At 40.6% G+C, this 15845-nt stretch overlaps 1 protein-coding gene across 6 annotated transcripts in view; it reads left to right on the top strand.

The window, feature by feature from the left end:
* CCDC148 (coiled-coil domain containing 148) overlaps positions 1 to 15845 on the top strand; it is a gene marked incomplete at its 5' end in the record, with an annotated part of 108153 nt that overhangs the window by 73335 nt on the left and 18973 nt on the right. For all 6 annotated transcript variants that reach the window (XM_081871840.1, XM_081871839.1, XM_081871838.1 and 3 more), the window contains 2 exons: positions 8726 to 8866; positions 13760 to 13878. In XM_081871840.1, coding sequence (XP_081727966.1) covers positions 8726 to 8866; positions 13760 to 13878 — 260 coding nt within the window. The remainder of the gene's footprint in view (positions 1 to 8725; positions 8867 to 13759; positions 13879 to 15845) is intronic.

Genomic DNA, 15845 nt, shown 5'->3' with positions numbered 1-15845 from the left:
TTTTGGGCCATAACATACAATTTGTTGCCTTAATTAGTCATGCTTAGTGCACTTTGCATCCTTGCAGTGTACACTAGTCAGATAATTAACTGACTATGAAGAAGTATCCCCTCTGTGTAGCAAAGCAATCTGTGTGCAGTCTGCAAATCCTCCTTTCACCATGTATAAACTGTGAAATATATTTGAAAGTAAAGTTTTTAATTACAACTGGCATTCAAAGCTTATTGCTCCTGGCAGTCGCCGCCTTGCTAAAATGTGATCTCATTTGTGAAACAGGCTGTGGGCGAGCCAGTTTCCCTACTGGTTTAATATTAGCTTAACAATCAGGATTGTTTAATACTGAAACAGCACGCTTAATGTTTACACAGTAAAGCCCATTTCCTGAAACTGCATCAGAAAAAGCAAAAACTTGCAGTCCATACCATGGTGGGTGGGTGTGCATGTACATATATGTACATAGTGGGACAGAGAACAGATTTAGAGGGTGCATAGCGGAAGAACACATCATGGTCCAAGAAGAAATCCTTGCACTAATGGAATGTTCACCTTAGCGATATGTACTGTACATACAGTATGTGTATATGTATACACATTCCACTTTGAGCTTTCATTTTACTAGTAGCGTTAACAGCTCTCAGAAAACTGATTATGGAAATGTTTTATAATTTATTAGAATATCTATAACCCACCTCCTACCCAAAGATTTCAGGGCAGGGTACACCAATAATTAAAGTAACAAGTCCAGCTACAAACTGGAAACATGTAAAATAATAACACAGTAAGTGAGCTTAAAATGTGAGCAGCTGTCATTACAAACCTAAACTTGAGAGGTTAGCATTTACTAAAAGTTTGAGTAAATAACCAGGTTTTAATCTGGTGAGGAAATGAATTCAAGGGTTGCACCAGGTAGATTTCAGAGAGACTGGCATTGCGCAAGCAGTGCAAAATAAATAGGAACATCATCATACGTTACTGCATAATGAGTAACACCCAAAGATGGGATACTATGGAGGGTGTCCCTGGAAGATGTCAGTACTCAGGTAGGGAGTACAGGGAGAGGTACCAATGTTATCCCTCGGATAACATGTATATGTTAATGTAACTTTATATTATATTTAATGGGTAGCATGCCACAATGAGTAACTTTGATGCCTGCACGTAGAAACATAGGAACATGCCTTAGATCTGGTTGGACTGTCCATCCATCCAGCCCAGCATTGTCTTTTCTGACCCATAGTGATCCACCAGGTTATCTGGCAGGTTACCTTTTAATAGGTTGCCACCTTTTAATATGTTGCTTCATTGTTTGCCAATATATGATACTCTTAGGCAGAGCTTTTTTTTTCCAGCCGGAACTCACCAGAACTCAGTTCTGGGACCTCTCAGGTGGGCGCCATTGCCATTCTAAGAGAACAAGGGAGGTGTTCTTGGTGAATTCCAGCACCTCTTTTTCTAGAAAAATAGCACTGATCTTAGGTCTGTGCCACTTACACATGACACTATGGACATAGCTTTGCAGAAACATATGGCGAAAACAGTTTGTTATGTAAATGCAGGTGCATTTTTTAGTTGGATTATACACCCCCCCAAAAAAAAACCAGTACAGAACCCATGGTTCAAAAGAGCTATAAAGATGTGCTAGAGAGAACTGTGCACACATCCAGAGACTCCTTCAATTTTTTCATTATAGCAGCAGTCGCAGCTTTTACAGGCATAACAAAACACCTTACCATTGTGTGATCACAATAAACACATTCATTAGTTTTTGAGGTGTTTTTTGGAATTCGTTAATGTTCTGTCCATATATGGTGTATAATTTTTTTAAAAAAATTATTAACAAGTTAATACAAAGATTCCAACTATGCACATTTGTTTGTTTGACCTGCTTATGCTCAAGGGGTTGTGTTCAACTAAGTCCAACTAACAGTAGACCCACTGAAATTAATGAACCTAAGTTGTCACGTCAATTATCTCCAGTGGGTCTACTCTAAGTAGAAATAGTGTTCATTGCTTCCCAGGTTGACCTGAAACCGTATCTGATATTTTTATTTATCTGCAATATAATCCTGCTTTGGAGATGCTACCATAGTGAGTGCTTTGGGGACAGTGTTGTTGTTTTAAAAAAGGCGTTTGTTTAGGGGCCAGTCCTGCTGGTGTTGGTTTTAAAGTGATTGTGGTTCATTTATTATAAAAACACAGGTATGATTTTTTATTAGTATTAAAAAAAACAACAAATATTTAATTCTAGAGCTTATTTTCTTCAGGAAATGTTTTTCATTTTATTCCCATTAGCGTTCTTGTCTAACATTAGACGGGACTTGTCAAAAGTAGAAATATAGGCCTCAGGAGATGGAACCCATTATATCACCACTAGGTAGTGGTACCACCTCCTGAGGCCAAAGGGTGGAGATGAGAGGCTCTGCCATTGACTGCAGTCATTCATTCACTCTGTCAGTCTGTGTCATGCACAAGTTACTGCTCTTTTTTGCCTCCCAAATCTGGACTAACCTCAAACCAGCCTCCTTTGACATCATCTGTTGACCCCTGTCAAACAGCATACCTTCTGGCTGGTCACGGTTGGGAGGTTTGTGGCTGTCACCCAGCCCTTGCCAGTACAAGCTGGAGAGGAGTAGCCATGGACAAGTGGGGTCTTCTTGCTCCCCAGCAGGAGCTCAAAGACACGTTCTGCTCTCTCCTCAGCCACTCCAGGGAGTGTCCTGCCTGCTTTTTGCCATTGCCCTAGCCTGTGCAGCAGCACTTTCATGGGGTTAGGGCTAGTGTCAGGTTTCTGCCACTCCAGTCATGCTGTGACATCTCCAGCCTGGCCATTTCATCTTTCAGGGGGGCCATCTGTGCTGCTGAGCCTACGACTCCTGATATTTCTTCCTCCCGTCATGTATGTTGGAGGGGGATATTTCTACTTCAGCTGTGAAATTCCTCTCCAGTTGCGAATGCAAAGTCCAAGGAGTTCAGCTTTTGAAAGTTTATTTAATCATTCCTCAAAATTAGAAGAAAGCACTCAGGCTTTCATTTCTTGCATAACCTCTGCCAGCCTGTGATATTTTGCCTACCTGAGAAGCATAATTGTAATTATAGAGATGTAATATTACAATTCTAGCACTACAATTACACTCTGTATCATTATTACTCTTATTATCTTGCCACCACAACCCTTTGTCTTCTGGCTTGACTAAATCATTTTTGTTCAATGGCAGCAAGGTATGCTAAAAGACCTCCACATCCTCAGCCAGCTCCCCTTAACGCTAAAGGCTTTAAAATGTAAGATGCATTTTTGCTATCATCAGCACCAGGTTTTCTGATTACATTCAGTTCCCATAGAATTGTGGCTCTATTCTTCACGAGCAAGTGCGTTTTTAGAAGACGAATCATGCTGTTTTTGATAAGAACCTGTGTCAATAAGAGTTTTTTAAAAAAATATTATTCAGTTGGGGTGGGGAAGAAGGGAGAAATCTTGGCAGCAAACTTGATTTTTGTCACAAGCTAGGGAAAGAAAATGAATATATTTGGAACTCATGGAATTTAGACTGGGGAAATAACTTATTAGACAATCTATTCAGTTTTTCTTAACAGTCGAGTTGATTCAATATTCTGCATGTATTTGGGAGCATATAACTTAAATTGAAAAGGAATGTTTTTCAAAAACAGGAAAAGTGCAGTGCTGTGAGCTGGTTGGCATGACACAAAGTCAAACCTGGTAGATACAAAGGTACCCACAAATACATGGGTATGGTTTTGCCAGCCTTTTTTGAGTATAGCATTTCCTTCCATCTCTAGGTGCCTCCCTTTGGTCTGGCCAGTAGCTTGACTTCATCTTTGATGGTGCCCTGGAGCTTGTCATGGCGTCAGTCTTGCCATCCAGAGCTCTCATTGGCTGATTGTACAAGGTGTGACCGGAAAGTAGTGTATGCGATAATGGGAACTGCCGGGTTTGTGGAGACACGTGGGAGGCATTCGTCCGTATCTCAGCTAACATATGCGCACGTGTCTTGGCATTTGTTGACAGGCCTACATTCATGCGGTAGCGTTTAGTAGCTGTTAATAGTGCAGTGTGTTGTGATTGAAAATGAGCAGAGAGTCAATATGAAATTCTTTTTAAAATTGGGTAAATTGGCATTGGAAACCCACAAAATGCTCACAGTTGTGTGTGGAGATGAAGCTGTAACTCGAAAGACAGTCTATGAGTGGTTTAAGCATTTTCGTGAAGGGCGGCAAACCATCGAAGATTACACTCAGTCTGGCAGACCGTCGACAAGCAAAACGGCAGCAAATGTTGACAGAGTTCATGAGTTACTGAAGCAGGATCGGCGTTTGTCTGTCCGAATGATGGCAGAAGAATTGCATATTCTGTGTGAAATCATTGCTGAGGTTACCGAGTTGTCCCACCTTCCATATTCTGGCCCCACCAGATTTCTTTATTTTTTCAAAACTGAAATACGCACTGAAAGGGCACAGATTTTCCAACATTTCACATGTCCAAGCTGCTGTTACGGAACTGAAAGCAGTACGAAAAGAGGACTTCTCCAGAAGTTTCCAACAGTTCTATGAACATTGTCAACAGTGCATTGTATCAGAGGGGGCCTACTTTGAAGGCCTGTAAGGTATGTATGTTAGAATATTTCTCACTGTCCGATTTCTGTGACCATTCACCGAACTTTCCGGTCACACCTTGTATATGTTCCTCTGTGTTCCGTTCATGTCCTTTTTTTGACTGTTGTTGCTGCATCCTCAAAGTTCAGCTAAAGAGCCCTGCACATTGTGTTTGTTCTGGAGATGTTTGCATAAAAAGGCTGTACATTGATGCTTGTTTATACATTCCAGGACTGAATGGAAGCCAGAGTTTGCTAGCTTTTTCAAGGTTACAAATGGCCGAACTAGCTGCTTTAATATCAAATTCTGTTTAGAAACCCAGAAAGCAAAAGATTTGTATTAAAAATCTATACTGAGAGAGACTTAGAAAAACATCAGGGTATTATAGCTGTCCTTGAAAATAGGATATTGTAATGAAATTCTGACACATTTTGTTAACTTGTGCTGTTTCCCTGTAATGATAGCACTTGATCCTGGTTCCTTCGTTATGATCATTCCACACTTCATTGCAGATGATCTGCTTTAAATAGGTGATTACAATATCTCCTTGGCAGAAAAAACAGCAAAACTACTTCTAGCCACTTATTCCCTTGTGCTGACATTTCTCATGGAAAGCCTCTACACTTTATACAATGGCTTCATTTTCATTTTGCTGCCTACATACAGGTTATTGTATTCTCATGAACCTCAGAAATACAAAATGCAGGATGGCACAAGGGCTTCCTTAGTGGGTTGTATGTGCATTAAATAGCTCAAGCTCATACCTTGCTGCTTTGTATTACATGCCTGAATTGTGGCAATACAAAGTCTTTCATAGAAGAATTATTGAGACAACACAATAGTAGTAATCTTATCCATAATGCCAATAAGCTAATTTGGAGCTTGATTCTAAGCATGTTTACTTGAAAATGATTCCCACTAAATTCAGGGGGACTTCCTTCCTGGTAAGTGTACTTGGGCTTGCTGCCAGGTTGTCGTTCTACACACACACACACACTCAGGACTCTGTCATTCTAAACACAGTGGGACTTAACTTCTCAATAAATATGAATAGAACCGGGCTGCATTTCTGTTGATTTTTAACTGGGTTGTGAATGAAGCTGGCAGATTTAGTGTATACGTATCTGATTTAAAAATAAAACCCTTTCTTTTAAAATAACCTCTGATCCTTTAAAAAGTTACCTTTGGACATTGCACAATGCCTATGTTTGTATATCATTGGTGGAATGTAAATGCACACTGCATGGGTGTGTGAGAGAGATAAGATACTTTTATAAATAAACTTCAAAGATTATTGATCCTTAGCAGCAATTTCACTGTCTATATTGTAGTTTCCATTACAACCTCCGCATTGTAATAAAGATCAGTCTTCCTGTAGCGTTCCTCGATTCCTTTACTCCTCTGGGAGTTTGTGATTGGCAGGCGTTACATTCAGTAATCTATTTTGCTGGTGAATGATTAGTATGCAGTGCGTAATCAAATGGAATAAATAATACTTCCCAATTTTAGAAACGGAAATTATTTGGAATAGGTGAAGGGTATTTTTTTTTTAGTAGTGTACTAATTCCATCTAATGATTATTTATGTTAATATGCCATTGCTTATTATTACCTAAGTTGTTTAAGAACTCAATATATTCCAAAAAATACTGCTTAGCCTCTGGTACACTTTTGTTGCACAGTAACTAAGCAACTATTGTAGATTTTTTCAACAGAGTGCTTTTCCACAGGCAGAAGGCCACATGTATCTCATTTTTATAAACACTTTAAAAAACCCCAGCTCTTCTGTAAGTTGATCTAAATATATGTCTAACGGTTCAGCAGAGAGAGCTGCATGAGGATCACCACCAAGGATGCTTGAAAATAATTACCATGTATCTAAACATAAAACATTGGGAGCAGTGACAGAATATAGAATCTGATTTCTCCAACAATCCAGAGTATGGTGTGCCCTGTGGTATGTGCATAGCCCTCCTGCACACGCCTGGCTTCCCCATTCAGCTCAATGGAGGTGTTAGCTCTGTGTGCACATTTTTGGAGCGCTTAAGGAAGTCCTTGAAGGCAGGCAGGAAGCTTATTACAATGCTTCTGTGTACCTCAAAGGAACTTTTTGAGTCAGGGAAGTGGTATGCAAAATTCCTATCAGTGGTTTCTGGCAGCTTGCCTCTGAATCTTACAAGTTAGCGGAGAGGTGGTTCTGCATGAAGGATCCTGCTGATGACCTTCAGCTTATTTTCCATATTATTTACTCAGAGCTATAAACAGTAAATAAACACAAAGAAAGATTCATACCGTCTATGAGCCTATTTACGTTTTCAGTTGGCATTTTATTGTTAAAACAGGGTCATGGGGACTAGAGTAAAAGGTGTGCTAAACAAAATTGGAGGATTAAATACCTACATGCTTTTAATTAAATATAGTTTTATTGATTGAATGGGTAGGTTGCTTCCTGGGGACACTTGGCTTTTCAGTCTTGGGTCTTGTTTACATGTCTGAATTGTAGAACGGGAAGGAGCCTGCTGCGGTTCACCTCGCAAAGCAGTGCGGGGGGGGGGCGCACTCATGCACCCCAGTACAGGAGAGTGGGCAGCAGTGTTACCACCCACTCTCCTCTCTCCGCCAGAGCTGCTGGGCTGGCCGTGAGGAAGCAGTAGCAGCCTCTCTCCACCCCTAGGTCAGACCTGACCCAAGGATGGAGTAGCCACAGCTGGGTGCCTTGCATTTCTGCAGCCTCTCTCCTCCCCCAGGTCAGGCTTGACCTGGGTATGTAGTAGCTGTGGCCGGTCATGGCGCGCATTGCAGCCTCTTTCTGCTACAGCGGAGCTGTGCCTGCCGCAGCCCAGCCAAGGAGAGGGGCAGTAGCTCTCTGCCGACTCTTCTCTATTCCACCCCCGGGTCAGACCTGACCTGGGAGCAGAGCCGCAGCTGGATGCAAGGAAGCTTGCCTCACCAGCTCCCTTGCATACTAGAGCCATGCTCCAATTGGATCCTGTTGTGGGGGCACCTGGTCGTCCCCCCCTCCTGAAGATGTACCCGGGGCGACGGCTTCCCCAGCCCCCCATGCTACGCCACTAGGAGGCAGCAGTTACGAGTTACTGGTCTCAGCAGCCACAGCAAGCGCTGTGATTCTCCAGCAGTTTAATTTCACCCCACAGGCACACTCCATAGTCTCTTGAGACAGACAGACACCAACAATTTGGCACTATCCACGTTTGTGGCACTTTACAAACAATGAGAATACAACTCCACATTTGTGTTGCATGCGAATGTTACAGGAAGGACAGAATGCAGTAGAGAAATTGGAATGTGTATTCTATTCAAGGAAGGTCTTACATTTGCATCACGTACCAATTTAAACCCCTGCATATGAATATGACCTTGGGCTAGAGACAGATTCTTGTTTGCTCAGCTGAAGGAGGCTTGAAAGGAAGGCTTTCTTGTTGTGTACTCCCAACACTGTTTGGTTTTGCATGCTTTTGTATTGTTTCAAGATGCAACACTGACCAGCTTCAGATGTAACACTAAACCTCTTCTCATCTGTCATGAAGGGATTTCAGATTTTTACTCCTGTTTTCAACTAACCGCAGTTTAGCATTACATCCAAACCCTAAACTGTAGCTAATCATAACCGCAGTACAGGGAAACAAGCCAACTTCATACAACAGTTGAAGGTTAGCTTGTTTTCCTAAACCAGGGATGGAGAACCTGTGGTCCTCCAGATGATTTTGAACTCCAGCTCCCAACAATCCCAGCCATAATGGCCAATGGTCAGGTTTGATAGGAGGAAGCCTTTACTCTGTTAAGTATCATGCCCCAATCCTCCCCTCCCCATCCCAGGCAGAGAAGGACTTTGGAGCGATGTTATGTGTCAGAGGAGTTAGAAGAAGCCTGCAAGCTTCTTTGTTGTATTATTTTGTGTAAGCCACCTTGGGGATCCTTCTGGATCAAATGATGGGATAGAATCAAATACATAAACAAATGTTGACTCTAGTCCACTTCCTCTTCATTTCCTAGTGCTGAAGCCAATCCATTTTTTAAAAAAGAAAACTCTGCTGTCTTGTTGTTACTGTTTTTTAACCTGTTGTTAACTGAACTGGAACATCTCCATCTTTGTTTAGGTCCTCCAGTGGCGTGTACAGCAGGAAGAGGCTTCCCGACTGGAAGCTGCTATCGCTGCCAGGAGAAAGAAAGAAGAAGATGAAAAAGAGAAGTTTCACAAGGAAAAAGAAATGCTTCAGAGAGCAGAGGACAAAGAAAAAGTATGCAAAGTGTGTGGTGTGGTGTGTGTGTGTGTGTGTGGCATGTGTTAAACGGTTAAATACATTTAAAGCGTTAATTGATCTTGATACTTTATACCCTTGTAAACAGTCCCTAACATTATTACAGAGATTAATGAGTGCTTAGTGGAGATCTGCCAGGGCTTGTTGTAGCTTGAAAACTCTATGCCATTTTTACTGTGATCATACCAAGTTTGTTTAATTGGCATTCTTATTAATAGCCCAGTTCCAGGCATATGCATGTGTCTCCTACACTGTCACAGAGAGGAAATAATGTCTGGCAGGTTTTGCTGTCAGGAGCTAATGTGGCAAAGACCACTGTGGTTCCCAGTGCTGCAGCAAGGTATGCTGCAATGCACCAAATAAGCATCACAATGTAATGTCTGCACACTGCAATTGGAGCATCACAGAGACAGCTTCAGTGAACAGCGGGCCTGATGCCCATTGCCTGTAGTAAGGGAGAGAAGAAAAGTGGCTATTACTCCATATATCTGAATTAGCATTCATTTTGCTGAACACTGGGGGAGGAGAAAGAAAAGGGGGGTACCATAGGAAGTATATGTTCTGCTTCTTATCTGGATTCCATTTCCAGCATTGCAGCTGCTAAGTAAATGTTATTTTCACAAAGCAGCATCCTGTTCATTAGGGGGGGGGGAGCAACCTTTTAAAAAGGGACAACTTTGTAATAGCAGCCCTTTAGCTTGGCTTTCCAGGTTTTAACCGTACAGCTTAATGTATTTCTTTCCTAGTTCCTCATAAGCAACATAAGTAGGCAAAACATAGAGCTCAATCTTGTACTATTTGGGTGTTTTATACAAATAAAAAGAGTAACTGTATTCAGACAAGAAGCACCTTTATCACTACTCCCGAGGTCTGCATGGATGTTATCACTCCTGCATTTTGCTGCATGCAAATGATTTGTTCCTGTACAAATGTATTCGGCTATCGAGGAAAAGCAAGGCAAATCTAATTATTTCACAGGAAAGTGTTGCCCCCATTCAGTAAAGCTCATTTGTTTTAGGCATTTTGAAATATGTGACAAGAGGAAGACTAGCAAGGGCTGTCTCCTGTTATTTTATTTACATTTCTAAACCCACTGTTTTAGAGGCAGAGTATATTAGCAAACAGAACTTGAAATATGATTTCGCCCTGGCTAGGATCCAAAGGCATTGGACAAGCACTTCTGTGTGTGTATTCTGGGATATCCTTGTTTTGCTTTATTTCTTCCCCCCCACCCGCACCCTGCTACTACTGCAACCATTACTACTATTACTAGTGTTTTACGAGATCCTTCCCGCAATTCCTGCAGCCAAGCTGGTGCCAGATCGCCAGATCTATTGTTATGCTTTCCTTTGGACCACATCAGCAATGAAGAGGGGCGGATCTTGTCGTCTGGGCAGCCCAGGACCTCCAAACACAATGCCCCAGCTTGTGCCCCATAGAGGTCACTTCAGTGCTGTTAACACAGGAAAAATAACACAAGAGGCAGCAGTTATGAGTTACTGGTCTCAACAGCCACAGCAGGTGCTGTGATTCTCCAGTGGTTCAACTTCATTTCTGGAAGCACACTCCATTGTCTTTCGAGACAAACGAATGTCAACAGCAACAACTCCATAAGTCAGCAAACCATATTAGGTTACCACGAAATGCTTTCAGATTATGTTTAGAATGTATCATTTTAGGAAACTAAGTAGGCCCAATAAAAATGCGTAAAAATCTATTAAAAACCATTAGGGCATGTTGCTCCATACAGCTGGTGTGCTGCTACAGTTTGGAGTAGTAATATATATAATGCTGACCAGAGTTTTATTATTATTATTATTATTATTCAAGTTTATTCCAAAAAGACTGTTGACCCTACCAACATTTTATGAGAGAGCGTGATTTATGTATTGGACAATACAGCATAAAACAGGCAATTAATACAATAGGACAGATTTTATTATAAGGCATAAACATGTCCAGTGATATTTAGCAGAACTGTGGTAGTAATCAGAGATACCAAGTTGCTGCTATCCTAATATGCCTATAAAATAGCTTAAATAAAACGATACTTAAAATCTATATTAGATTTCAACCCTGTTTGGTAAATGCTAATCTGCTGAAACTATCAGCATTTCAGGAAATGCTTGCCTGATAGATTTGACTTGATCTATTGAAATAAGTGCATTTAAAGTGATAGCTTTGGAAGCAATTGTACATAACAGTAAACACTCTGGCAAGCTAAAACAATGCTGCAAGCTAGGTTTTCTTATGCAAGCTGTAATTGTACGAAAAAGTCTCTGAATTTGCTTGTCAAGCCACTAATTCTGGGTAGTTCCAGTGGCTTCACTGGAATTAATCCACTGAAGATAGCTGTCAGGAGGATTTAAAGAGGCATGAAGATATAACTTAGATGCTCCATGACTCTGAAGGTGTTAAGCAGAGCTCCTAAACAAGGTTGTAGATTCATCAGTTTTGTAGAGATCAAAGGTTGCAAGGAGGTTGACTGTCTCCTGCTTTCATTTGAAAGTGGCCACAAAACTCATGGGGTGCTGGATAAGTATTAAATCTAGTGAGATATGCAGCTCTGAAATGTAAGTTAACACCGGAGGCTTGCCACAGGACCTATCAACCCATAAAAACGGTGTAAGATGGCACTCTGACTTCCACATCAAGAAAATGCTGAGGCCAGCATTTTATCCTACTTTTATTTAATCAGCCCAGTAGATTTAGTAGATACCCAGTTAGAGTGGAGACTGCCATCTAGTGTAAGTCAGAGTGACTTTGAAAACCCTCAGAATATATAGTTAAGTCCTCCAACCACTGGGCTCACAGTAAAATGGACATGATAGAAATGTTCATGTTGTTTAGGATCTCGTAAAACACTAGGGGAAACCAAGGAATTATTTATGTACTTAAAATTCACCCTAGACATTTAACACATTCATTTGGATTCATTTGTGTGTGTGTGTGTGTTCTTTAATGAAGCTATTAATTTTGTTGGCTGTAAATTATTGATGTATATTTGCCATCTTAATTTTAACTGAATGATGCATCTTCTGTTCCTTTTACAGGGTAAATATTGTAAATCATATGCTTTTTGAGTTAATCACAGTTTTGCTTCTCTTAAGAATATTAAATGCATACATATATATAAAGGGGTCCTTTACCTTTACCTTATGGGAGAGCTAAGTTGCAGTTTCTTCCTGGTAATAATTACTTGAGAAGACCCCATTTTTCTGCTAATTCACCTTGTCATTCCCATTTTCCATGAATGAATGAATCAATCTTTCTTTGCGTCAGCCATAGCAATAAAACAACAATACGATATACAAAGAATCGAAATAAAGAGTCAATTATATAAAATACATTTTAGGGTTTTGGCCCATTTTCCATGTGCAGAGAGTCTGGTCTGGATCGATAGAGGACTAGTTCTCGTCTTAACAATGACCAGGAAAACTGTACCACATCGGTATATTTTGGTCATGTAGACCAGCTGTCCGACAAGCGTTGAGCACCTCTTGGCTTCACAAAACTAATCAATTGGAGGAGGCACTGAGCTCTGCTGTTATCACTTGCCCAAGGGTTGAGTCACACAGATGCAGTAATCTCTTGACATCAGTTGAAATTGCTCATTGAACTTCAATTGGGAACAGCCTTTACAATTCATATTCTACAATCAGAAAATTCATCTATCCTCATTTTCTCCTAAGTACATCTCCCAACCCACCGAAAAACGTGTGAATTAGTGAACAGATGTGGTGGGGCATTCAAGTGGACATTGTACACTAAAAGAAGTATTGCTTCCAGGAATCCCATACTTTCCATCTATTGCCTTCTCAGAGAAGCCAATTCCTCCTCTAAAATCCAAAGGAATATATATGCCCATTTCTAGTCACTGACCCAGGAACACCTAATATCCTATAATTTGGCCTGTACTTTGGTATTGCTTTCATTTAAATATGTGGAAAATGCACCACATTGTTGTTTAATAATTGTATTTTAATTGAGACCATGACAGTCCAGAGATGAAGAAACAAAGTTGGGGTGATTGCTATTTCTTTGCTTCAAAGAAATGAAGAGTTTTAAAGAGCAGGGGAAATTGGACACCCCCTCCCCTTTGAGTTTATTCAAGAGAAAAATCGGTTCTTTCAATTTAATTAAGCTTTGGTTTATCTCTGTGTAGACTGATTTTTTTTTCACAGCAGAGGCGGCACTTGTCCTATTAATTAGCCTTTGCTCAGAGCAAACATCCATAGTTGTTGAATGTCATTCTATAAACATCACAGCCAAATTACCAGCTATGAAATATGGTAGAGTTGTTTTCTATATATCTTCTCATATTATAGTACTGGCTCTTGCTAGTTTTGATCGGATAGTTCAAATGCTTCCAGTTTTTCTTATTCTGCTTCCTTTGACATCTGCTTCCAATTATTCTGGTGTGTTTAAGAGAAAAGCAAAAAAATCCAATGGACCATCATTGCATTTGTTGCCTTTTCTTGTCTCTTTCATTCACATGCTCATATCTAGCATGTATACCTCCAGGTGTTTTACTGCTATTTAAATATTGCTCTTTTCTGGATGTGTGGAATGAAACTCTTAGATCAAAGATAACCTGCTTCCTTCTTGATGTTTGCAGGGATAAAGCCGTCTGTAATGCCTGCCCCTAAAAAGGATGGAAGAGCAGAATGCTATAGCAAACACTGCCATACCTAGCAATTCCTCAAGCCAGTTTCCCCCCACCCCTTCTGTTTGAGAATGTGGAATGGACACTTAAATTGCTATCTTGCTATGGGCAAATAAAACCGTTATTATTGAAACCAAAATTGCCTTTTCACAGTGATAGAAGCCTCCTCCTTTTCAAATTTCCTTTTGTGTTCTTTCAAACCTTAGGTGAAAAGGTACTGGGCTGAAAAGCAGCGCAGGTGGAAGGAACTGGAAGCAAAAGATCTTCTGCGTTTGGCAGAATTCAAGAAATTATTGGCTCAACAAGTCATTAAAGATAAGAAAAGGTAAAGTTATAAACAGAATCCTCATGCGGATTATTGACATGGTTGGAGAGCAATTTTTAAAAATCTTGTTTTGTTTTGTTTTGTTTATTTCATAAACAAAGCAATATTTTTTAGTTTTATTTATTGATTTTTTTCTTTTAAAACTGTTTATTATTTTTATTTAGCATGGCTCCCCAATATAAACACTTTTAGTTTTCAGCCCAATGTATATTTACTTGGGGGTAAGCCCTCCTGAACTCAATGGGGCTCAGGGCAGTGATGTTAGTAGTTCTTCGCTTTTGTACTTTTCCTTTCTTCTATGAACCTGAGACAAGTCAGTGCTAGGTCTTCTCATGGTGTAGGGATTCCTGTGAAGTAAACAACCATCATACATATTTTCCATGCAATGATTTATATTTTGATTTGTTTTTCCTGCCCTCCTGTGAATGCATTAGACCATTGCTTCATCTGGCCCAGAGCTGGGGAACCTGTGGCTCTCCAGAGATCGTTGGAGTACAACTAGCATGTGCTAGTTGGGGGACTGTCAGGTTCCAATGACATCTGGAGTGGCCACAGGTTCCACACCTCTGTTCTAGTGCCTTTTCTAAGTATGAAAACTGGCTGTAGCTCTCTTCAGAATCAGGAGACCTTTTTCCCCTCTGCAATAACTATCCTGTAGCTTTTGGCTCATAGCATCCCCATGATTGTAGGCTATGCAGAGATCAGCTTTCAAATTCTGTCAGCTTCCATTCAAAGGAAGGGATACCCTGCAGCTTCCCTGTGGCTCTGATAAGGCGGCCTAGCTCCTTTTCTGAAACTCTTTTTTATTATTACAATTCTTACAGCAAGCAAGGAACATTAAATGTCTCTATTTGGAAGGCAACGCTAGATAGTAACCCACCTCTTTCCTCTGTTGCATGTTGCTGAGCTGCTTGTTATAGAAATAATTTGCCCTTTCTTTAGACTATGCCTTGTGGTTTTTTTCCCTTCATTGCGGCTGTCAATCCATTTGGGGACTGAGAGACTTTTATCTGCAGGTTTTGCCCAAGGCCAATAAAGGGTCAGGCACGCTGCCTAAATGTTTTCTGTAGTGATCATAAAATAAAATAAAAACTAAGAACCACAGCGATGACAGCAGTTCATACTTAGATGTTGAATGGGAAAAGATGTCTTCAGTAATCCCTTCTATTGAGTGAAATACTTGCCTAATGATCCAGACTTCAAAGGCTTCAGGCTGTGATCAGTGTCTGAGAATTAATGTCATTGATTAATATTAATGTGTTAAATTGCTGTAATTTAAGCAGGTTACAACAAGGAGGCATTTAGGGGTTGTGAATGGTGTTGAAGCCTGCAATCCTCTACCCACCTATGTGGTGATTGAACTCGTATCTACTTCTGAGTAGATATGCATAAGGAGGCACTCTTAGGTTTGCTGCTTCCCTTTCCTCACACACCCAGGGCAGCCAGTCTACATTAATTTTCATTGGTGTCCACCACACCTGAGTGTTGCAACATCCAGCTCCCCCGGCTGCCTCAACACCATCACCTTCTAGCTGCCCTTCGAGATTTCAAAAGGAAGTTGCAGGATATGAAGCAGCATGACCGCCTCAAAATGAGCACAAATAATCAGGATTTCACAATATAAATGATGTTGGGCAGGGCCTGTTCTGTACATTATTGTAATGCCAATTTGCCCCTTTCATATCTATTTAAAACTATTTTTTCTTGAAGACTCTCTCTCTCTCTCTCTCTCTCTCTCTCTGTCTCTGTCTCTGTCTCTGTCTCTCTCTGTCTTTTCATTCCTTTCATTTGTTTTCTCTCTCTCTCTCTTTTCTTTTTTTTAAAGTGTGACAGATTTGATTCACTTTCCCCTCAGCAATTCACCTGCAGAATTCACCTGCAGTTCTTCCGAGCTCCAAATTTGAAGTATGTTGAATCTTCAGGGCAACTTATCTTCAGTGATCTGCCTTTGAGCTCCATTCATTATA

This window comes from Podarcis erhardii (genome assembly GCF_964252035.2).
Source record: "Podarcis erhardii genome assembly, chromosome: 1".
In the NCBI taxonomy this organism is placed as follows: Eukaryota; Metazoa; Chordata; class Lepidosauria; order Squamata; family Lacertidae; genus Podarcis; species Podarcis erhardii.
The sequence above is the reverse complement of the archived record's forward strand: the minus strand, read 5'-3'. Positions and strand labels throughout refer to the sequence as shown.